General features: G+C 43.7%; 1 protein-coding gene across 1 annotated transcript in view; it reads left to right on the top strand.

Moving 5' to 3' along the window:
* Positions 1-25312, top strand: part of LOC135506184 (MAM domain-containing glycosylphosphatidylinositol anchor protein 1) — a 430085-nt gene that overhangs the window by 116289 nt on the left and 288484 nt on the right. The window contains exon 4 of the mRNA XM_064925672.1: positions 18897-19071. Within this exon, the coding sequence (XP_064781744.1) occupies positions 18897-19071 (175 nt within the window). The remainder of the gene's footprint in view (positions 1-18896; positions 19072-25312) is intronic.

Here is a 25312-nt window from a genome sequence, read left to right as displayed (position 1 = left end):
GCAATTACATCAATGGCAACTGACAAGCTCCTCTGCTACACAAACACTTGGGGAAGAGTGAAGTTAGTGAGCTTGCAATATGGAAGCCACAGATGTGAGGAAGCTACAAACACAGAAACCCTGTTAAAATTATGTAACAAAAATGTAACCACATGTAACATATGGATTTGATTTAGGATACACATCAAAGTTACATCTTTATAACATAAACTGATCAGAATTCTGAAGAATGCCGAAGTCATGTTGGAAAGTTTTCTGGGGTGTGATGTAATATGGAGAACACAGCAAGCCAGCCTCTTTCCTATAATGTAAACTCCATTTTTTTAACTTCAAATGTGTAACTTCAAATTAAACCAAATCCTTTGCACTGATGACTAGTGGTTTCAATTAAAGTGTCTGGCAATTTTCAATCAAATACTTTGAATTTATTGTTACCAATCAAGTTGCTAGTCAACTAGCCTGCTAACGTTAGCCCTACTAGCTTGCTAACATTAGCCCTACCAGCCTGCTAACATTTTGTTAGCAGTGTGTGAGTCAGCCAGTTGCTATCAACATCTAGCTTACAGCTACATTAAAGTTAACCAATATTTTGAAAACGCCATCTAACCAATTATCAAAGAATGCAGTTATCTTAGCCAGCAATCTAGCCAGCCAGCTAACATTAGCTATTTATCCAACTAGCTATTAGCCTAGCCAACCACCGCGGTTGTGGTCGGCATGCTAGAGCCCAACTACTGGAGAACACAACTAACTAAACACAACCGCAGACTTACAGATTGATGGCTGGGGCCCATCCGATGGTAGAACTTTTAAAGAGTACAGGCTGAGTTAGCTACCAAAGTGATGGGGAGGCGGGCAGTTTGGGAGGGAGAATCAGGGAAATCCGAAATAGATAGATTCCAGATGTCCATCAGCTAGCATGCTAGCACTAAGCCAAGGTGAAATGAGTTGCAAAACATCTGTGGCACTACTTCACAGAGAACATTCCAAAAAATGTGGAAAACATAGAGAACAGGCAAGTACTACCCAATCAGATCAAGCAGGTTCGATCCCAGGCTGTGTTACAGCAACTTCTTGTGGTAGGCTGTGTTTCAGCACCTTCTTGTGATGGGCCAAGCTCCTGCAAGCTGACTTCGATTGTCAGTCGAATGGCGTTTCCTCCGACACACGTGTGACTGACTTCCGAGTTTAGCAAGCAGTGTGTTAAGAAGTAGGCGAACATTGAGGGGTTGCAGAGATCAGACAAGGTCGTAACGAGCAATGGGAGAAAATGGGGTAAAAACTACAAAATACAAGATCAAGCAGGCATGATTTTCTTTCGTTTTGAGCCCATGGCAAGAAGGTACAAGAGCATGCCATAGTAATGGGTTCTAGCCGCAAAGTCTGAAGGGCATGCTGCATGGCTGCACGTGCCGCATCTGCTCCTTGTTTACATCCCACTTCTTCATAATTGGTGGATTGTAACTCAAAAACAAGAGAAGCGTCTGGACATGAGAACATAAACAGAGACAATAAAGCCTGACAGGAAATTACAACAGAGTGGGATATATACTGTATACATATATATGGGGGAGTAATCAGCGAAGTGATAAGGTCCTTGTATGCCTAATGATGAGGCGCAGGTGTGTGTAATGAATGGTTGCCAGGTGTATGTAAAGATGGGTTGCCAGGACTCGTGGTTAGTAGACAGGTGACCTCAAGCACCAGAGAGGGGGAGTGGGAGTAGGCGGCCCTGAGTGCAAGGAGTAGGCCAGTCCGGACGGCAGAGGTGGAATTCTCAGGTGATGTTGGGATATAGAATGTCCTCAAACGGAACCCAACACCGCTCCTCTGGACTGTACCCCTCCCAGTCTACCAGGTACTGAAGCCGACCCCCATGACATCTGGAGTCCAGAAGGGATCTGACAGCATAGGCTGGACCTCCCTCGATGTCCAGATGAGGCAGAGGGTTGTCGTGGGGGATGGCCAGGAGACCAGGAACCACCGGCTGAGGAGAGAATCATGAAAAGGTAAGATCTGGTAGTTAATGAGAAGCTGTAACCTATAAGCCACCTCTTTGACCCTCGCACGCCCTTGAAGGGCACCACAAACCAGGGTCTCAGCTTCTCACAGGGAAGGCAGAATGGGATGTTACTGGAGGAGAGCCAGACGCAATCACCAGGATGGAACAAGGGTGCCTCGCTGCGGTGATGATCCTCCTGCACCTTCTGGCGACAGACGACACATGCAGGAGCCTCATGTGAGCGTCACTCCAAACTTCCTCTGTGGGCCGGAACCATTCGTCCACCGCAGGGGCTTCGTTCTGGCTCAGAGTCCATGACGCCAGGGCTGGCTGATAACCCAGGACACACTGGGAGTACGCCCAGTGGAGGAGTGACATAATGAATTCTGGGCATATTCTGCCCAAGGAAGGAGTCGGGGCCCTCTCCCCTTGCCGGTCCTGGCAGTGACTCCTCAGGAACCCCCCCAGCTCCTGGTTCATTCTCCACCTGCCCTTTGGATTGAGGCTGACCGTGACCCCCAGTTTCTCCATGAAAGCCCCCATACCCGTGAAGTGAATTGGGGGCCATGTTCGGAGACGGCGTACTCCGGAAGGCTATAGTGCCGGAAGACTTGCTGGAACATTGCCTTAGCAACCTGGAGAGCGGTACGGAGACCAGAGAGGGGACCAAACCGGCATGATTTTGAAAATCTGTCCACAACCAACAGAATGGTGGTGAAACAGTCAGAGGGGAGATCGGTAACAAAGTCAATGGACAAATGAGACCAAGGATGCTAAGGCACGGGAAGGGCAAGGCGCTTCCCTGCTGGAGCGTGCAGGGGGCGTTTGTTTGGGCATATACTGAACATGAGTTGATATAGTTAGCCATGTCTTGCACCAAGGTGGGCCACCAGTATTTCTCAGAGATGGAGTGAATAGTGTGAGTAATACCTGGGTGTCCAGTGGTGAGGGATGTGTGCACCCAGGTCAACAGCCTATCCCTTACCCCTGAGGGGACATAGATGGATTCAGGAGGGCAGGTAGAAGGCGTGGGTTCCCTCTACAGAGCCTGGTGGATGTCCACATCTACATCACAAAACACAGTAAGGGAGGGATAGGCTGGAGACTGGTGGGCACTATCTGGACTCTCAACAGACGTGGAACCACAAGGTGAGGGAAAGCAGGTCCTCCGGCATTCTGGTGCCCAGGCAGTGATTCTCATCCTCGACGAGGAGATTGTGGGGTTATGACGTTGAAGCCACGGGAGGTAGAGGATGACTGTGCATAGGTGCAGTGATGATGAGAAAGGGAATGCTTTCCTGTTGCATAAGTCCCACAGTGAGGGTGAGTGGTGCTGTGATGTGTGTGACATTTCCGGAATCCCAGTGGTCGATCAGCAATTGCTTGAACCGGAAATGGAGAGGTGAGCGGCTATGAGGGGATGTTCAGTTAGGAGGCAAGGACCTGGTCAATGAAATTCCCCACGGCACCGGAGTCAACTAGAGCAGTAGATACAACATTTGATGGACAGCCAGCTAGTGATATGGACACCAGAAAGGGTTTTGTACAAAATGAGGATGGTGGAATACTCACGCCAAACCCAGGAGAAGGATTATCACGGGACGGTCCATCTGCTCTTGTGGACCACGGGTTGGGACATATCGGACACTGCTGAAGCTTGTGCCCCTGCTGCCTCTCGGCCAACAACGAGATGTTGAAGAATGCGGAGGACTTCATCCATAGCCATCCTCAGTTGAGCCAGCTGGTCGTAGTGTTGGCAAAGTACAGATGAAGTTGAAAGTTTACATACTCCTTAGCCAAACACATTTGGTAGCATTGTCTTTACATTTCTTTTAAAGTTGGGTCATTTTTTATGAATTTGTAAAAATGTAAAAAAAACAGAATTCCGTTTTGACATTATGGGGTATAACGTGTAGGCCAGTGACAAAACAATCAAATTTGATCCATTTTAAATTCATGCTGTAACAAGAAAATGTGGAAAAAGTCAAGAGGTTTGGACACTTTCTGAAGGCACCCCCCCCCCCTGTGAGCATCAAAGCCTGAAAGAGAGGCACATTGGTCTGAAGTAACTCCAGACTGAAGCAAATCATCACAGAGTGATTCTCAACTGCAAAAGGCAGACATGAATTCGCAGTATTTTACTTCTATGCTATTTAACCTAAAACCTTTGCAAATTTCTTCAAAAATATTGGTATGCTCTGTTTGGTTTAAAACAGAATTTATTAGAACAACATATTTTGGTCATGTTTAAAGCCTAAGATGATAAGCAGATCCAACTTTCAAAATGAGTCCCTAACTAAATAGCTGTTTAGCTTTGTAGGACACCCACAAACTTGTTTTTAGACATATTAACCAGCTAGCTAACAAATTTCCTGTGAAACTGACGAATGAGCTATAAGTTACGCCGAGTCAATTAATCAATCAAATTTATAGTCTGTTTACATCAGCTGATGTCACAAAGTGCTGTCCAGAAACCCAGCCTAAAACAGCAAGCAGGCAGACATGATGTCTTCTACAGTTGCATTTGCATTGCGATGTGCAGAATGCAAACAGTGTTGCGCTGAAAACTGACAACATACTTCAGGGGTGACTTTCTCTGAACAGCTGATCAGGGATACCGCCTCTATAACTGGCTTTACTGAGCTCAATTTGGAGAGCTGATACACAAGTTATACATTTTGTTGAGCTTATAATATCCTCTTTTCCTAAATTTAGAGAGATCAAAATGTATTTCGGGGTCAAATAAAAAAATAATGATGGTGCTAGTCACAGTTGAGAATCACTCTGTGATGGTTTGCTTTGGTCTGGAGTTACATCTGACCAGCATGCCTCTCTTGCCTGTCTGCTGTTTAGTTTTCACTAGATAGCGTATAGCTCGTAGCTTGTGGTCCACGCTAGTTTTGGTCTTCACTAGTGCTGGTCCTGGGCATAGCTAGCTAGTAGCTGGTACTAGCTAACTATGTAATTCCACCACCCGTGCTGTTAGAGGATGGTACATTACCGCCAGTCTGTCACCATTTAGACATCCTGTCTAAGCTGGTATGTCTCATAGCGTCTGTGCCCTGAGAAGGTATCTGCTAGAGCCAGCCCTATTGGTATTTGTGTTGTGCATTTATTTTAGCCTGTGGTCTTTTGGAATGTAGGGTGTGTGACACAACATTTACGAATGCATTTTATCTAATTCAGAACTATTTTAATGGTGTTAAGAATCAACAAAAATGCAGGCTAGAGACTTGAAAGCAATCACTATAACCATTTGCTTTGAAAGCAGGTCCCTAGCACCTCAACAAGCACCAGATGCTACTAATTGCCAATCAGCCTATACGTCTGTTTGCAAAACTTTAACTACTTGCCTTGAACACAGTTCCTCAACAAGCATCAGCTGCAACTCATTGTTAATAAGCCTCCACACCTGTCCTCACTTCCCTTGATCACCACTGCCACTCTTCTGAAACCGGACCAAATTAACATGACTGTTTTAAGCAGTGCATGTTGCATAGCATCACACTGTGCGTTTCTAGTCAGATCAAGGTTAGCATTCCAACTTCTGTCTAGTATCTTTTAGGTTCTTCCAAGGATTTCTTGGGGATATTGCCATCACCGCAGCAGCCTAACTACCATGGCTTGAAGATGATGTCTACCTGAGATTACAAGCCAAACTCTACAGAGTCCACCCCCTGGATCATTCATCTGTTGCCCTCGGCTTCATGAGATCCATTCTTATTCCCCTCCCGAATCCTCATTCTTACATCCGTTCCATTTCCGCAATAATTATTCTAAACCCATTTCAATGTCTGCTGCTTAATCTCGTGAATTCGGACTATGTAAGAAAATGTAACGGGTTACTTTTGAGTAATATAGCACTGTTAATGAAATACTTTTACTGTTATCAACGACTGTATTATTTGAGACTACGAGTAGAAACTAATAGTAATTGACATGGTAACAGTGGCACAGAATTTTCTTTAGAATACAGTGCCAATTCCCCATAAGTACACTGAAAGTATACACCCGTGAAAGAATGAAGAAAGTCATGCTAATTTACATTAACGGGAACAGACCTTTTGCTTTATAATATAGTGTAGGTACACAAAGTATACGGGAAGTTACAACAAACTCTGGTGAAGGAAGAAAGTAATGGTAAATTGCATGGTAACAGGGGTCCGAGCTTTGCCTTAGAATACAGTGTCAAGGCACCATAGATGCACTGAAACTACGGTAAAACTACACATGAAGTAACAGGTATGCATGTAAGATTTACTTAGTGCTAAAATAACTTTGTAATAACAGAAAAGCAATTAAATAATATGGAAACGAGACAGCAGCGAAAAGGTAACTTCCCAGCTACAAGAAACGACCCAAAACTTACGTTTTCAGGTTGGCTAACATATAAACTCTTTTTCACTTTTTCAGGACCCTGTCTTTCAAAGATCATTAAAAAAAAATCCAAGTAACTTCACAGATCTTCATTGTAAAGGGTTTGAACACTGTTTCCCATGCATAAACAATTAATGAACATGCACCTGTGGAACGTTAAGACACTAACAAATTGCAAAAATCTCTGAAGTTGGAGACTTCTCTCTCACCAACTTTAAACATCTGCTATCTGAGCAGCTAACCGATCGCTGCAGCTGTACATAGTCCATCGGTAAATAGCCCACCCAATTTACCTACCTCAATCCCCATACAGTTTTTATTTATTTACTTTTCTGCTCTTTTGCACACCAGTATCTCTACCTGCACATGACCATCTGATAATTTATCACTCCAGTGTTCATCTGCTAAATTTTAATTATTCGCCTACCTCCTCATGCCTTTTGCACACAATGTATATAGACTATTTTTTCCCCCCTTTTTTCTACTATCTTATTGACTTGTTTATTGTTTACTCCATGTGTAACTCTGTGTTGTTGTCTGTTCACACTGCTATGCTTTATCCTGGCCAGGTCGCAGTTGTAAATGAGAACTTGTTCTCAACTAGCCTACCTGGTAAAATAAAGGTGAAATAAAAAATAAAAAATAAAAAAACATCTTACCGAAGGTAGGCAATTAAGGTCACAGTCATGAAAACTTAGGACACTACAGAGGCATTCTACTGACTCTGGAAAAACACCAAAATAAATATGCCCAGGGTCCCTGCTCATCTGCGTGAACGTGCCTTAGGCATGCTGCAAGGAGGCATGAGGACTGCAGATGTGACCAGGGCAATAAATTGCAATGTCCGTACTGTGAGACGCCTAAGACAGCGCTACAGGGAGACAGAACGGACAGCTGATCATCCTCACATTGGCAGACCACGTGTAACAACACCTGCACAATCCCTCCATCAGTGCTCAGACTGTCCGCAATAGGCTGAGAGAGGCTGGACTGACGGCTTGTCGGCCTGTTGTAAGGCAGATCCTCACCTGACATCACCGGCTACAACGACTTATATGGGCACAAACTCCCTGTCACTGGACTAGCAGGACTAGCAAAAAATGCTCTTCACTGACGAGTCGTGGTTTTGTCTCACCAGGGGGGATGGTCAGATACGCGTTTATCGTCGAAGGACTGAGCGTTACACAAGGCCTGTAATCTGGACTGGGATCGATTTGGAGGTGGAGGGTCCGTCGTGGTCACAGCATCATCCGACTGAGCTTGTTGTCATTGCAGGCAATCTCAATGCTGTGTGTTACAGGGAAGACATGTGGTACCCTTCCTGCAGGCTCATCCTGACATGACAATGCCACCAGCAATACTGCTCGTTCTGTGCTTGATTTCCTGCAAGACACAAATTCTGCCATGGCCAGTGAAGAGCCTGGATCTCAATCCACTTGAGCACGTCTGGGACCTGTTGGATCAGAGGGTGAGGGCTAGGGCCATTCCCCCCAGAAATGTCCGGGAATTTGCAGGTGCCTTGGTGAAAGAGTGGGTTAACATCTCACAGCAATAATTGGCAGATTTGGTGCAGTCCATGAGGAGGCGATGCACTGCAGTACTTAATGCAGCTAGGAACTTGTTCAATTTATGTTTTAATTAAATGTTACCTTTATTTTACAAGGTAAGTCAGTTAAGAACAAATTCTTATTTTCAATGATGGCCTAGGAACAGTGGGTTAACTGCCTGTTCAGGGGCAGAACGACAGATTTGTACCTTGTCAGCTCGGGGATTCGAACTTGCAACCTTTCGGTTACTAATCCAACGCTCTTACCACTAGGCTACCCTGCTGCCCCATGTCTCAGTTGTTGAATCGTGTTATGTTCATACAAATATTTACACATGTTAAGTTTCCTGAAAATGAACTCAGTTAACAGTGAGAGGACATTTCTTTTTTTGCTGAGTTTAGTTTAAGTATATGGTTTCTTAAACATGCTTTCTGCAAAAGTTCAGTGCATAATAAGTATAGCCTCTATTATTGATAGTTCCTCATTAAATAATTCAGTTGTTCCTATGTAACAACCAGGAACATTTATCAATCTATGTATATGTATCAGTTGCTAGTTATTAAAGGGGTAAATTCTGCGCTCTTACCTAGACATTGCAGTAGTGTTTCCCTGTTTCTACGTAAATTCTGAACGTTACCCTCTTTTTTTCTGCACTGTAACTAATGTGCAAGTGTTTTTTCTTTAAAGGGACATTTTTAACATGCATGCTTCGCTCTCTTTTGCGCTTGTCACATCATTTTGCCGACCTGAACCCTACTGTGCTGGCTGATGTCTTTACATTTTTGTATTGTCGTTTCCAGCACAGATATAACTATTGTGGATGTGGCCAACGCGTTATAGTCGATGACCAAAATGAATAAACTAATAGGACTTTTAGGGTTGTTTTTGTTAGTTGTGCTGAGAATAAAAGCATCATTGTATAAGACGCCGTTTTCTTCCTTTCATTACTGACATGACAACTCCCCGTTGCACACAAATTACTCCTTGGTGAGTTTATGCCGTCGATGCTTCGGTCAAGTCGACCTTTCTTGAGCCATTTTACTTCCTCAAGCAATACTTTTTGATTTATAATAATTACCAAAAAATGTCAACTATTTTACTGACTTACAGTTTATATAAGGAAATCAGTCAATTGAAATGAATTCATGATGCCCTAATCTATGGATTTCATATGTCTGGGCAGGGGTGTGCCTTGGGGGTGTATAGTCCCACCCACTTGGGAGCCAGGCCCAACCAATCAGAATTAGTCCCCCACCACCACTGTTACACGTGGTTGTGAGGCCGGTTGTACGTACCGAAAAGTAACATTACATTCTCTGGCAAATGCTATGGTGGACATTCCTACAGTTAGCATGCCAATTGCACGCACCCTCAACACTTGAGGCATCTGTGTCGCTGTGTGACAAAACTGCACATTTTAAAGCGGCCTTTTATTGTCCCCAGCACAAGGTGCACCTGTGTAATGATCATGTTGTTTAATCAGCTTCTTGATATGGCACACCTGTCAGGTGGATGGTTAGTCCTGACAAAGGAAAAATGCTCACTAACAGGGATGTAAACACATTTGTGCACAAATAAGCTTTTTGTACATATGGAGCATTTTTAGAATTTTTATTGTCAGCTCATTAAACATCAGACCAACACTTTACATGTTGCATTTATATTTTTGTTCGGTGTATGTGTTTTCCGTTGCACTCCCGCTTCCAAAATCTTATGGTATATTTAATATTAATATTTAATTGCTTTCAAACTTTTATCTCTTTCCGTGCCAGAGGGTTTCACTTTCAGCTGATTTTGGCAGGCTGTGTACAGAATGTGTTCAGTGAATTCAGGGTTGATCTAGGGTTGAGAATCTGAGAAAATGTGACTCATCTTAACTAAATGTCCAGCGTGTTAATTGGCCAAGGGGGAGTGTGTCAAATCAAAAGAAAATGTTTTGTTACATACTTCGTAACAGTGAAATGCTTACTTATGGGTCCTTTTCAATAGTGCAGAGTTAAAGATAAGATACAAATTAGAAGTAACGACAGGAATGTAAGGAAAGTAATCGGAAACAAGACAGCAACAGAAAGGTAACTTCCCAGCTACAAGCAACGATCCAAAATGTACGTTTTTAGATTGGCCCACATACAGCATAAGTATAATGTATTTTCTGAAACAAACTCTTTCTACAAAAGTTCAAAGTACATTATTAATAAGTATAGCCTCTATTATTGATGTATATAGAGAGAAAACAGACAGAGAGAAAGAAAGTGAAAGAGCAGCATGTGTGTGTGTGAAAGAGTAAACAGACAGAAGGAGACAAATGAAGGTACAGAGCAGTGTGTTCATCAAGACGTGTCTCTTTTCTTTCCCTTGCCCTGATCTGTCTGCTCAGCCAGGTCACCCGTGACGCAAGTCAGTGTTCCACGTCCAGGATGACATTGAAAGCGGCCATTAGGGGCAACAGTGAGTGCTGTTACCTTTAAGTAGGTTTCGGTTTTGCTAGGGTGCTGTGGACAGGGATGGCAGATGGGCATAAGGAACTGTCTCTGATTCCAATGGTTGTAAGTTAGAAAGTTGTTTTGAATGTGTTTGTTTTAAGCCTATGCCAAACCTTAACCCTAAACTTAACCTTAAACACCTTGGAATTTGACATTTGGAACAACTTTGAAATGTGATGTTTGAGAAACATGGATGAACGTCTAATTCTGACGTGAGACTGTGAGAGCTGGTTGGTCTGCTACCCTGGTAACTGGGCAATCAGCTGGCCTTCCCACAAGAGCGGCACAGTATGATCCAAAATAACAGCCTGTGCCCAGCAATGCAGTGATACATAGACAACTACACACAAACGTGCGTGTGTGCACACCACACACACCCAAGAAACATATTTCAGGAGTCACCCCAATTATTATTCAGTAGAGCCTTCACCAGCCAGCTCTTCTTATCCTATACAATTATCCCAAAATGCTTTAATGTTGAAATATGTCTCCACAGGCTTTGATGCTTAACTATGAACCATTCGTACGCATTCACTTATTAATGCTGTGTTCAAAAGATGTGTATTCAGCGATGAATACAGAATTGTTATGTAGTGTGTTGAGAGAAGTAAGCATAGTTTTGAAGAGAATCGAAGTCATGTATTAAATAGCAAATGACAGATGCTAGATTGAGGAAATCCCTCATCACCAATCAACTGCTGGCACTAAAGAGCTTTGAAATGTGCTATAAAGTTGTCAATCACTTCATTTAATTCGGAAACCTGTTTCACCCCAATGTTACACATATACTATGTTTTGAAGACTGGGAGATTGACGTGCCACGTTTGTTGAGAGTGTCAGAATAGAGTAGAATATAATATAACTTTATGAGTCAGAAAGATGGGCAGACAGGCAGACAGATGGGCACACTGGCAGATAGACAGACACGCAGGCAGACAGATTGACAGAAAGGAAGGCAGGTAGATAAGCAGATGGGCAAACAGATGGGCAGCAGGCAGACAGACGGACAGACAAATGGACACAGTCAGATGGATGGACGGACCAGACAGACATACAGAACAAAAGGCCTTTCAGACAATTATTTTGATACTGTACATGACAGACCCACACTTTCCAGCATGCTCAGGTAACCGTATACCCCATACACCCAATCACCCCTCTCCCATCATCATCTCCCGTTTCCACCCCTCCGTTTCTTGGCCGGTTCATATACTGTTCTCTCAGCTTTCTGGACACAGATCCACAGTCAGGCCTGGCATCACCCATTCGGGTCCCGTTTCCCAATTCTGCCACGCTTGAACTAAATCCCTTCGCTCGCCGCTACAACCCATCACGTCTAACAGCGACAAACTATTGAAACAGTTGAAACGGACATAGGTTTATTGACTTGGACATATTCTGTATCCCCCTAGTGTTGTGAATCATCTTATGCAAAGCAAGTCTTTCTGCCATCATGTCATATTTAAGTAGTTTGTCATTGTTGTATGCACAGTAAATCAAAGTAAAAGGGAAGCAAAGGACAGTTGTGTGGTGTGTGTGTATGTGTGTATGTGTGTGTATGTGTGTGTGTGGGTGTATGTGTGTGTGTGTATGTGTGTGTGTGTGTGTGTGTGTGTGTATGTGTGTGTGTGTGTGTGTGTGTGTGTGTGTGTGTGTGTGTGTGTGTGTGTGTGTGTGTGTGTGTGTGTGTGTGTGTGTGTGTGTATGTGTGTGTGTGTGGTGTGTGTGTGTGTATGTTCAGATATGCTGTTATCATCTTTTCATGAAGTTTGTGGATGGACTGACAAAAACTGACAGTTTTGCCTGGTCAACGTCCAAGCAGGAAACCAATCTAGTATAAGATTAAGACATATTGTTCCCCATTTTTTGAGCCTAGGAGCCCATTATAAATAATATGGACTATTACTTTAACCGTTGTTGTGTCAACGGCACCATTCTAGTGGAAGTTAGATATGTGTAAGGGGATCTCGAAGGACCTTGGTCAGCGGAGGGTATAGGATGTCAATGAGCCAACATGTATCGACCAGATGTATTGATCCGATATATTGCTGTGATGCCTTGTCTGTCATTCCTTTATCTGACTGGGAATACATAACTCTCCTCGCCTTAGCTTCCCCCTATCCTCTCTCTTTCTCTCTCTCTCTACTCCATCATTTTTCACACCATCCCATAACTGCCACTTCCAGCGAAGTGACACGATTCAAGTCGACGATCCTGGAGACAACGTTTATTACTTAATGCCCATTGTTCTCCGTGTTTAATCTCCAAGTAATCCTTTCCCTCCTCTCTTTCCCAGTGAGGGAGGATAATGAAAATGGTTATTGCCACAGCAAGTTTATTTTAAGCTCAGCAGCGTTTTATTATTTTTATTAGCAAGCGTTTGAAAAGCCATGCTTCGTCAGGGATCTCTCTCCGGGGCGTTGGTTGAGATCCGTGTATTTTCTCCTCCCTCCTTCCCTCCCTCTCTCTCATTCCTCTTTCTTTAGTCACACAGCAACGTGTGTGGGATTGTGCCGTGCCAATTAGTCACTCCAAATACTCTTCCAACAATAGACGGATTATGATCGGCCCATTTTGAAAGAGCATAATGGAGTTGCGCACTGAGGCGTAGCTCAGTGTGTTCACACTGTCAATTGTGTTTGAGAACAAATCCAGTGAAGAATTGTATTAGCAGGACTTCGCTTGTTTCTATACCCCAGCCATTTTGTAGTTTTGAAGCTTGAAGTTTAGCTTATTTCCCGACCACATTACACAAGTTAATCTTATCAATAGTGAACATTCATTGAAGCACAATTAAATGAACAGTATCAAGTAGGCTGCCTTATAAAAGTAAACATATTAAGCCTCGGCCTGAAATAGACTTTCTATGTTGAACATGCTTTTTAGACCAGGGCAAGGCTTAGTACCCGGTAAACCAGCCCAAAATGTCAGTGTACTATAGTGGTAACAATTTAGTTGCATACGGTACATTAACAGTAACAAGTGAGAAGCCTTAAACCCAATACAATTGTTGATAGATAGGCTAAGGGCTCGAATCAATCCGTATCGCCGAAGTTCAGTGCTATAGTGCAATTGAATTTTAAGGCAATGCTCAATCGGAAACTACCTTTAAATGTCAAGCACGCTATAGCGCTGAACTTTGGCGATACAAATTTAATCGAGCCCTACGGCTCAGTATTGTTTTAGGCCGGGTCTGTGTAGTGTACAGACCAGGGGTTGGTGTCAAATCCATTCACAGGAGGTGGATGGGACTCTGCGGGAAACCATTTCAAACACTTAACCTGAGAACTGGAGTGTGTGTGTGTGTCTGCCTGTGTGTGAAAGAGTCTGTGAGCTTGTGTGCGGGACATGTCAAACACTTAACCCAGACACCGACGTGTTGTCTGCAAGTTGTTGACAGATGTTAACCTTCCTCGCCTCTCCCAGGTATCTCTTCATCACTCACTATCCATCCATATCTCACCACTCCCACTCTTTCCCTCCAAACACCCCCAAGAAGATTCCTTTTCCCCCTCATTCTCCCCCCCTTTCTTTTTCTGTCGCACGGATCGAAGCGCAACTTGTTTTTCCCTCTGTGTTTGTCTTCTGCCTCGGCGCTGCGGCAATGATCCACAACAAACATGCATAATGAGCACCTGCACTCGGCGGGTCAATACAGTTTAACCAATCTTATCCATAGATAAACCGGTGTTATGCAGTAGAGGGGTCTCGGATAGCGGGAGAGGGGGTTCGGATAGCGGTAACGGTAGCATTATCTATGTGTGCACTATGGCAGAGGGATGGATATTTGGATGGAGCAGTTGAAAGGCTTTGTAGTACTGCAAAACTTAATAGTGGAAGACACAGATTAAGCGTAACCCTGGACTAAAAAGCACTTTCAAAGGACAATGTCAATTGAGCATACTTTTAAATCCAGGACTAGGGTCAATCTGTGACAGGGAAGCCGAGCCTACAAGTACAGGGCGCTATGCTATTGCTAGGTGCCTTTCAGGGACTTAATGGCCTCTATGATTGATAGAGCTGGCTTAAACTAATGGATTAAATAAACTAAACAGACAATAGTTGACATGTAGAACCCAAATTAAGTCTATATTGTATTCAGAGAAATTCTACTTGCGTTTAGAATCGTGGGGCTCCACAGGCTGGTTTCCTAGACAAGCTTAATGGAGATTTTCCATTGAAATAGCTTTTAAATCTGGGACTAGGCTTTGTTTGTGTCCTGGATGCCATTCCCACATATCCATATTTTGTTATTGGCCAAGAGGTGTGACTGAGTGGACACAGACCTTCAGTCTAAGTGTTTTGTGTGAGAATTTTCACTTTAGGACCAATGGAAAAGTCTACAAATGGGCGAAAGACATGAAGAGATTAATTGAAGTGACGCCTGTTTCAAGACCTGCTGTGCAGCGCTCTGTAGCACTGAGGGTATTGGGAGCAGAGCAGCAGAATAAGGATTTCCATATTTGATGGACGAATTACATTTACATTACATTTAAGTCAGCAGACGCTCTTATCCAAGGATTTGAATATTTGACATCCAGTGGAACAGACGAATAAAGTACTATTATTCTGTGAAGAACTCCCTCAATACACAAGTACCATTGAATCACGTTCACATCCGAACCCCAGTGTCCCGAATCCCCTGTTGAATCCAACCCTGCAGTCTTATGTTCTCTAGGGCTTATTGTCTCTTCTGTATGCAGTACCACTAAGAAAATAAAACAAGTAGTTGGTGAATGAACTGAGTTTCATTCATTTCTTACTTTAGTTCTTCAAATAACTCACAGGAAAGCTGGGAGGGGGTCTGTGATGAAAATCCACTTTCTGTTGAACTGCGAGACTCGTTGCATCTCCCTACTCTGGCAATAAAGGAAGGGAATAGAGGAAGATACTGTACGCTGGTGTGCCATCGCTCCTCCAAAAGGAACTCTGGAAAAAGAAAAGCTGGTGAGGGGAAAGAGGGTGATGATTTCCCATGACTAATGTCAGAGAGAGAAGGACTGCTGCTCTGCTCTGGCGTTTATCTGCTTCCAGTGTATTTCTCTTTCTCCTCTCTCTTCCAATTCCTCCTTTTCTCTCCTGCTCTCTCCCGATCTCTCTCTGCAACTTCCAATGTGTTCCTCTGCTCCTTTTCCCCCTCACTTTCTCTCCCACATCCAGCATTCCCGTCCATCCCCAGTTTCAACTGCACTCTGCTAACCGGGTTCTCTCACTCACTCACTCACTCACTCACGTGACAATTTTATTTGTCACGTGATCCTCAATACAGTGGCCCCGCAGGGGTGCGTGCTCAGTCCCCTCCTGTACTCCCTGTTTCACTCATGACTGCATGGCCAAGCATGACTCCAACACCATCATTAAGTTTGCCAAAGACACAATAGTGGTAGGTCTGATCACCGACAACCATGAGACAGCCTATAGTGAGGAGGTCAGAGACCTGGCAGTGTGGTGCCAGGATAACAACCTTTCCCTCAACGTTATCAAGACAAAGAAGATGATTGTGGACTAAAGAAAAAGGAGGACCGAGCACGCCCCCATTCTCATCGACTGGGCTGTAGTGGAGCAGGTTGACAGCTTCAAGTTCCTTGGTGTCCACATCACCAACACACTATTATGGTCCAAACACAACTATTGCCGCTCAAGAGACTGAAAAGATTTTGCATGTGTCCTCAGTTCTTCAAAAGGTTCTACAGCTGCACCATCGAGAGCATCCTGACTGGTTACATCACTGCCTGGAATGGCAACTGCTCGGCCTCCGACCGCTAGTCACTACAGAGTGCTAATGGCCCAGTACATCACTGGGGCCAAGCTTCCTGCCATCCAGGACCTCTATACCAGGCTATACCAGTGTCCGAGGAAGGCCCTAAAAATTGTCAGAGACTCCAGCCGCCCTAGTCATAGACTGTTCTCTCTGCTACCGCACAGCAAGAGGTACCGGAGCACCAATTCTAGGTCCAAGAGTCTTCTAAACAGCACCTACCCCCAATTCATAAGACTCCTGAACATCTAATCAAATGGCTACCCAGACTATGTGCATTACCCCCCCCCTTTTACGCCGCTGCTAATCTGTTATTATCTGCACATAGTCACTTTAATAACTCTACCTACATGTACCTTTTACCTCGACTAACCGGTGGCCCCGCTCATTGACTCTATACTGGTACCCCGTATTTAGTCTCGCTATTGTTTTTTTACTGCTGTTCTTTAACTACTTATTACTTTTATTTCTTATTTGTATTTTTAGAACTGCATTGTTAGTTAGGGGCTCGTAAGTAAACATTTCACTGTCATTTCACTGTCAATTTGATTATCCGTGTCGTTCAGTTGTTAATGTCTCGTTGGTAGGATAGTCTTGATCGGAGCTCATCCATTTTGTTATCCAATGATTGCACGTTGGCTAATTGGACTGATGGTAGAGGTGGGTTACTTACTCACCTTCGGATTCTTACAAGGCACCCCGACCTGCATCTCAGTTTCTTCTTTATGTAAATGACGGGGATATGGGCCTTGTCCTGTGTCTATAGTAAATCTTTTGCGTCTGACTCGTTAAAGATACAAATCTTTGTCCAGTACGAGGTGAGTAATCGCTGTCCTGATATACAGAAGCTTTTTCCGGTCATCAGATAAGGTGAAAAAACAGACAATACCAACATTGGTTAGGAGCACGTAAAACGGCAGCCATCTCCTACAGGGCCAGCTCTACAGTCTGTAACCCAAATGGCACTTCTGTTGACCAGGAGTGCATTATAATTGTATTTAGTCAACCAGGTCAAGGTTATACCATCGTACCATGGTAGACAGATCGACTCGTCTTTATCATTGGTTCATCAGGTATACACACACATAAAGAGCACAGCCACACACACGCACTCAGTCACTAACCATCAACAGCACACACACACACACACACAAACCATTGAGTCAGTAATTATTGACAACAGGTTCCCACACCTAATTCCTAACCTTCCCCTCCTTGTCCGATCAATGAGAAACAGCTGTCTCCATATGCGCAGACAAACAAACCTGAATAAACAACGAGTGTTTAAAAGCGCCCAGCTAATCCTATAATCCCAAGTGTGCATTGTAATTTACACATCCCAAATGGCACCCTATGCCCTATTTAGTGCACTATTTTTGCACTAATAGTGCACTATTTGTGCACTATTTATACCATATGGTATCCCATAGGGATCTGGTCAAAAGGCATGCACTAAATAGGGAATAGGGTGCCATTTGGGATGCTACAGCCTACACATCCCCTGTTCCTCAGTCTAGTGCTATGCTATTATATCCCAGGTCACACTGTTATCAGGAATGACCTCTCTGATAGTAGGAGGATGAAGTTAGTTGTCCTGTAGAGGTTGATATGAAAGTGTTTAATGAGGCTTTAATTGTTTAATTGATTAGTTTGTTTAATTGACATTGATCTTTGTGATAGTGTTGAGCAAAGATCAACGTATAGAGGTGGTGGATTTTTATAGGCTCTTGATTGTCTTTTTTTACTCAAAAGAGCTTGGTTTTTAGCATGAAAAGCAGTTATCTGCTTTTTCACAAGATGAAAATAATGAAAGCAGTAAACAAGCTGAACAAAGTGCAGAATGGATAATACAGTGAAGGATGCCAATTTAAACATAACCTCTGTGTCTACACTCTTAGAATAAAGGGTTCTCCGGGAGTCCCCATAGCAGAACCCTTTTTGGTTCCAGGTAAAGCCTTCTTTGGCAAGGGTTCTACATAGAGCCCAGAAGGGTTCTTATACCTGGATCCAAAAAGGGTTCTTCAAAGGATTCTCCTATGAGGACATCCAAAGAACCCTTATAGGTTCAAGATGTATTAAGGTAATATCTCCATTTCTATCTTTGTCTGGAGAAAGGCCCCTAGGCCGAAAAGTGGACTGCTATGTCCACCAGAGCACCGTACACTTTTACCCCCGTCTCCCAGATGTCAATACCTTCAAAGCGCTTCTCGTTTCAGATATTTATTGTGAAGCATATAATATATACAATTAAACAGTGACTGGATTTTGTTTTATACAGAAGAAAATAAACATAGGGTGAATAAACAAAATAAGTACATCAAAAATGGTATGCAGAGAAAAGGAAAAATCCCCTGACAGACAACCAAAATAACAAAAATATTCCTACCCAACATCACCGTAAAGAGGCACCCCTGGCAAGCTCCCCCATCCTTCTCAGGCACTCCACATGTCCCCCACAGCTGCCTCCACCCAGCCCCCCACATTCCTCCCACTCAACTCCAATTGCTCATGGATAAAAAAAGTGCACGTGGTTCAATTTTATTCAGCTAATATATCCTAAAGGTAGTGGAGGAAGGGTTGCCAATTCTTTTCAAATTTGGTCATTTGGGAGAAGCACTGTAGAGGTTATAGATCAACGTTTTTGGCTGGGTATAGTATATATTCACTCTATACTTTAGTATACTATACTCTGAGCCTAACTAACCAACTCAATCCTTTGCCCCCTGCAGGTGCGGTGGACAAAGACAGCAGGCAGCGCCTCTGACAAGTTCCAGGAGACGTCCATCTACAACGAGACGCTGCGCATCGAGGGCATCCAGCGGGTGCAGGGCGGCCGCTACTACTGCAAGGCCGACAACGGGGTGGGGGTGGCTGCCATCAAGTCCATCCGGGTAGACGTGCAGTGTAAGTCGGCAGGGAACGCCGCGATCGATCCCTCCACTGCCTCCCCCCAAACCATTCCCAGAATGAGTCAGTCATTCTCAGAATTTATGTCTGGAATTTGGAAGGATCTTGGCAGGAAAATGGTGGCAAATTTCTAAATGGGAATGAGCTCTCTGGGAGTATCTGTTAGGGATATTTAGATGGTAAAAGGGGTGGAGGTTTTGATATTGAAGTTGTTAGCTTTGGGTGGGAAAACTTCAAAGGGACTTGGGCACGTGTCAAACTCATTTCACGGGCTGAGTGTCTTCGGGTTATTGCTCCTCCCTTGTACTTGATTGATAAATTAAGGTCACTACTTAGTATGGAACTCCCCTCACCTGGTTGTCTAGGACTTAATATATATATATATATATATATATATATATATATAGAGAGAGAGATTTTATTTTAAACAGGAGACACTAAGCCCTCCATTGAATGGGTTTGACACCCCTGTACTCGGGTGTTTGTAGGGTAAACTTTAGTTGGGTAGAAGGGAGATTTCCTTTGACTGTTTTAGTCATAGGAGAGGAGAAAGGAAGAAGATACAAATATGGATATTCCTGGAGAGGCTAGCAGTGGCGGGATCTAAAGGAGAGCATGGGAGAGTTAGTCCAGGTGGCACGTGGCCACCCTGTGAACGGGGCCTCGTGCTGCTGCCTGTTGCCGCCGACCCACTGTCCCCCTGAGTCAGGGGCCAGGTCAGGGCCCTCAGCCAGTCTTGGTATAGTGCCCCCTACTGCATTGCACAGATGTGATATCTCTAAATCCCTTTAACATTATCCAGACCTGCCATTCACCCCAATTACAGCACAACACAGCACAGGATCGGGATAGGCACACATTATTTTTTAACCTTTGTGCTCTTTGACATTGTACATAATGTTTTCCCTACTATTACCTTGTCCATCATCCTTCAACAAAAAGCATCACAAAGATCCTATACCGATATTGCCAGCTCGGTCTGTCTTTTAGTCTTCTGGTCCTCGGAGGGCGGTAATTGCAGGGCGAGTGAACAGAGAGAGCTGCGGTGCTGACAGGGGAGGCAGAGGGTAACCAGTAGTGACGTGTGACGCTTGTTCAATTTTCCCTCCCCGCCGCACCTCAGTGTGCTCGCCGGGTGACTTTGGAAGTGAGGGAGAGAAAGAGAGGCAGTAATTAGAGTGAGCAAGAGGGCCGGCAGGCAGCGGAGAGCCTCCATCCCTCCTCCTCTTCTGCCACCCTTACCCCCCTCTTTTTCTACACCTTGGTCTTATGGTGTGCAGAGAGGGTGGGGGAGAGGAAAGGGGATCCAGGCATTGTGGGACTGAGGGGGGGGTGGATTTAAGAGAGAAATGGCAGATATAGAAAGGCACGGAGTAAAGAAGTGAGAGAGAGAGAAAGAGATTGAGAGAGAGAAAGCACAGAGAAAAAAAGAGAGTGAAAGAGAGGAGACAGACACAGACCAAGACAGAAGATAGTCAAGGTGAACCAGGGGGTAGGTCTGGTTTCAGGTCTCCTTTGGGAACAGTAGACAGCTGGATATCATGGGCCATAATATCATGTCCCCACAGTCAGTGAAGGAGAGAGATTGAGAGCAAAAGGAAGGTAGAGGGTTCAGAGACAGGAGGGAGAGAGCATAGAAAGAGAGAGAGAAAAGCCTTAGAAAATCCACACGCTCTCTTTTCTCAGCTCTGGCCAATTTAATCCCTTTGCGACATCTGTTTACAATTATCTTTTTGAAGTTATGAGCCAGATACTTTTTCTCACTGCTGCATCACTGCAAGGTTTGTTTGACATCATTTCACGTGCTACCTACAGGAGTTTAAAGAGACACTTGGATTTTGGCAATTGAGCCCAACCCTGCATACTAGCCATGTCTCACACCCTCTCTCTCCTTCTGTGACTGCATGCACATGTGTGAATTTGTGTGTGAGTGTAAGGTTGCATGTTTGTTTGTGTGACACAGGTCAGCGCGAGGTTAAAGGGATACTTCAGGATTTTGGCAGCGCCCCAAACAGTCAAGCATACACGCACGCACACATTCTCACAAACTGACATATGCTCATGCAGTCACAGAAAGAGAGAGTGAAGGTGTGAGACATGGCTAAAATGCAGGGTTGGACTCAATTCAGAATTTTGGAATTGACTCCCATTCAACTCACAAGTTGAAATTCGCATTGAATTGGCCACACCCCACAGGATGTAGAATTTGAGTTTGAGTGACAGGAAGTATAATTTAATTCAGTGCAATTCATAGAAATTTTACTCAGTCATAGAACATGAAAGAGAATATATCACTTTTCTCTGGAAACAATGTTCATATACTCCTTTAACCTCTGTGCTTAGAATAGTCAATTATTTTTCCACCAACCATTTCATTTGTTTGGCTTCTTTTTGAAGGCCTCAAGATCAACATGATCCTAAACTAATGCATTCTGTGAAATGTAGTATTTAACTAAATGTAAGTGATGAATGAAATATAATATTTGCATACAGGTTTTGGTTTTGTTTGTCCTGAAAATATACAAGTCTTTATCTTTAATGTTTGCAGATCGCGAAGAACAGCAGGAGAGATAAATACTCATTTAGAGGAAGGGAAGGAAGTATAAAAACAAAATTGGAGGGAGTAAGCTAAATTAGACTAGCTCTGAGGGAGGAGAGTCCACTGAGAGTGATATAATACTAGCGGTTAAATCAAAATGACCTATACAATTATCAAACTATCCATCATGGAATTGTTTCTTATACTGTATGCCCCTGCCGGTGTAGTTAAATTCACCTAGAAACAAATATGTTCCATTGTGTTTTAGTACAAGTTCACTTTGTTAATGTACACAAATGTACTCCAAAATGTAGAGCAGACAGGCGTCCATGTTTACAAACTCCGTCACTGTTCACAAAATCTCAATTAACCTTCATTGACAGACACCTCATTATCATTGAACTCTCACCTCTGACTTTCCATGCAATGTCAGTTTATGGCTGGCTGAACCTTGACCTTTGGCACTCTGACCAGTGAGACAATGGGCCAGTGGGCGGGCGGGAGTTTAACTTGTTTGCCTCTACTGTTGGATGGACTTGGTTCAGGGACCCATGCTAAAACACCCTATAGCGCTTCCTACCTTAGCATAGCCCTCTCCAAAGACCCACCGGAGGATCCACACAGGTAAGGGGGTCTTGGAGGCAGGGTATCCCGGGATAGGATGGGAAAAGGAGGTAGGTGGTCATGCTGTGGTGATAGTGGTGGTTCTATGGGGAAAGCTATGGCTTGTGGTATGTGGGTTGGTGTACGCCGATGAATACTGACCTTCTAGAATTGTTGAATATAGTCCTATTATGGTACTGTACTATGGTCTATAAGGATGAAATGAGGATAAACAATTTGTCATGTCAATACTGTGACCTGGAATGAATCTGGTAGCACTCACACCTAGTGAGCATCAGATGATCATCATAGGATGTCCTCTATATGTAGGCACTCACTCGGTGAGTGTTATTACATGTAACCTGAGAAAAGCTCTTCACTAGCATGTTAGCTCTCATGTGTGTTGTTGCCTGGGTTGAGCACCAACTCCGGTTTGTCCCTGGTCGCTAGTAGTTGGCGTCACACTCATCCTCCGCACGCACACACGCATGCACACAAACACACGATAGCAAGAGGCACAGACCGTGGCACAGAATGGGAATGAGGAAGCCAATCACATTGCGATCCCCTTAGAACTGTGTGTGGGTGGGTACACCTAGGCTGGCGAACACACACACACACACACACAGAAAAACACATATGGACACACAAACAGATACAAGGAATTCCATGCTCTCTCACACAAAGTCCAGTGGCCAATCCTAAATTGCTACCCACTCTCCTCAGTGTGTGTGTGTTCCACCTCCCCCCATGCTTGCAAGTATGTGTGTGTATGAGGGAGAGAGGGAAAGTAGAGGAGGAGGTAGCGAACATAAGCTCTGACCTTTCGGTCTGAGCCAGGCTTCGGCTCTCTGAATCATGAACCAACCAGTAAAAAAAGAATTGCTGTCAAAACTTCTCATCTCTCTGTGCTCTATCTCTACTTCTCTCTCCCCCTTTTTCTGTCAGGCTGTATGACTGTCTCTTTCCTCTTTCTCTCTGTAGCTTTCTCTCTTTACCCCCTCTTTCTCTCCCTACTGTATGTCTCCTCTCTTCTCTCTTTCTGTCTCATGTTCTCCTCTGTATCTCTTTCTCTACAGGTTGTTCGCTGGAAATGTTTGGATACATGATAGCCAATTAGAGCATAGTATTGGAGGGTATGGGAGCTAGGGGGGCATAAGGGGAGGGAGAGGGATTGGCAGGTACATATAAGAGTGTAAGAAAAACGGATGAGTTGAGATATGGGAAGTATATACTCTCACTTATTACCAGTGTGGCATTTTTTAAATATTTTTTTTTTGTGAGACCTGACCGATTTCAGATAGAAATGGGAGATACAGTTGATCTCTCATTCTCATTGAAAGCAAGTCTGAGATCAATCCTTTCTATGTGATATTTCTATGTTTCCCTCTTTTGTTTCTGCGTCTTTTTTACTGTCGGTTTTATGCTGTACTTCTGCTTAAAATACAAAATGTTTGTTTATTGAAAAATATATTTCATATGCATCGGTTTAGATGGTACAATGATTCTCTTGGGTCATTTTAGATTTTTTGAAATGAGGAAATGGCAGAGCATATTGCACCTTTAAGTGACCCCAATGGGAGAATGACAACAAAGAAGAGAGACAGGGTAAATAAAAGTCCCAGTCAGACAATATAACAGTATGCAACTTTTACATTATGAAACACATTCATAAAACTTTGTGGGAGACAATTTATTTTACACAGTGTTTCAGTCACAACACACAACCTCACTAACTGAAAGCAATCTGTTCTTGGCAAGACAGCACAAACAGATCTGGAACCAGGCTAGCTGTATCTCTGATTTCCTCTGAAGAGCCTTTGAGTTGAAAAGTGACTCACAAACTCTACTACACGTCCAGTCTTCTGTGAAAGCGGCAAATGTTCAGTGACTCTTGCCCTAAGGTGTGTTACGAATCCGACAGCTTCCCTCTGTTTTGTAACGACACTGTTCTTTTATGCCAATCTCAAACTCAGCCTAACACAGAGGATGTGCTGCAGGGTTCAAATGTGACTGGATGAGGTTGAGAAGGTGACAGGCTGCTTGCATGTCTTGTTGGGTATGTATGGGTGTATGAGCTGAATGTTGTTTGATTATGCTGACAATCTGGCATTTTTGTCGGCCTTGATTGCATCATTACATTGTCCCGTCATGTGAACTCAGCCCTGTGTGTGTGACACTGTGTGTGTATGTGCCTTTCGTGTGTGTAAGCGCATACCTCTAAATGTGTGTACCACTTTCTGTGTGTGTGTGTACGAATTTCTGTCTGTGTGTGTGTGTAGCCAAGCAACTCGCCGTCGATGCCTCCCATGAGTCCCGACACACGGCCACTGCCAAATCCTCCAATAAATAAACACACACACACACACACACACACACACACACACACTGAGGCAAGGTTGGGTCTAGCGTATGAGGGAGCCTTGAATCCATGAGAGCTTTGTTGCACTTACCTCCCACTCTGAGGCTTCTGCCATTGTCAGATAGAATAGCGGTGCACTGTACCATAGCTTCGCACAGGCAGCTTAGCTGTGTTTTTGTACACACTGAAGAATAGGAACAGGGACGGCTCTTGCCTTTTGGGGGCCCCAAGCGTGACTTGGTTGGGGGGGTCCCCACTAGGCAAAACATTTTAGTAGCCCTCCTCGACGTGTTTGATCATATTTTCTGCAATTATACACATTTTGTCATGGTGTGGAGGATTTTTTGGTGCAATGTTAAAACAAATTTCCTGCAATTCTAACCATTTTGCCATGGGGTGGAGAGAAATGAGTGCATGTTAAAGCTATTTGATAGTGTCTTCAGAAAGTATTCATACCCATTAACTTATTGCACATGTTGTGTTACAGCCTGAATTCAAAATGCATTCAAATTTTTCTCACCTATGACAAAGTGTAAACTTGGTTTTAGAAATTGTTGTACATTTATTGAAAATTAAATACAGAAATGTCATTTACATAAGTATTCACACCCCTGAGTCAACACCTTTGGCAGCAATTACAGCTGTGAGTCTTTCTGGGTTAGTCTCTAAGAGCTTTGCACACCTGGATTGTATAATATTTGCACAAAATATTTTTTAAATTTAGTTGTTGATCA

This window comes from Oncorhynchus masou, chromosome 2 (assembly GCF_036934945.1).
Source record: "Oncorhynchus masou masou isolate Uvic2021 chromosome 2, UVic_Omas_1.1, whole genome shotgun sequence".
Lineage (NCBI taxonomy): Eukaryota > Metazoa > Chordata > Actinopteri > Salmoniformes > Salmonidae > Oncorhynchus > Oncorhynchus masou.
The sequence above is the reverse complement of the archived record's forward strand: the minus strand, read 5'-3'. Positions and strand labels throughout refer to the sequence as shown.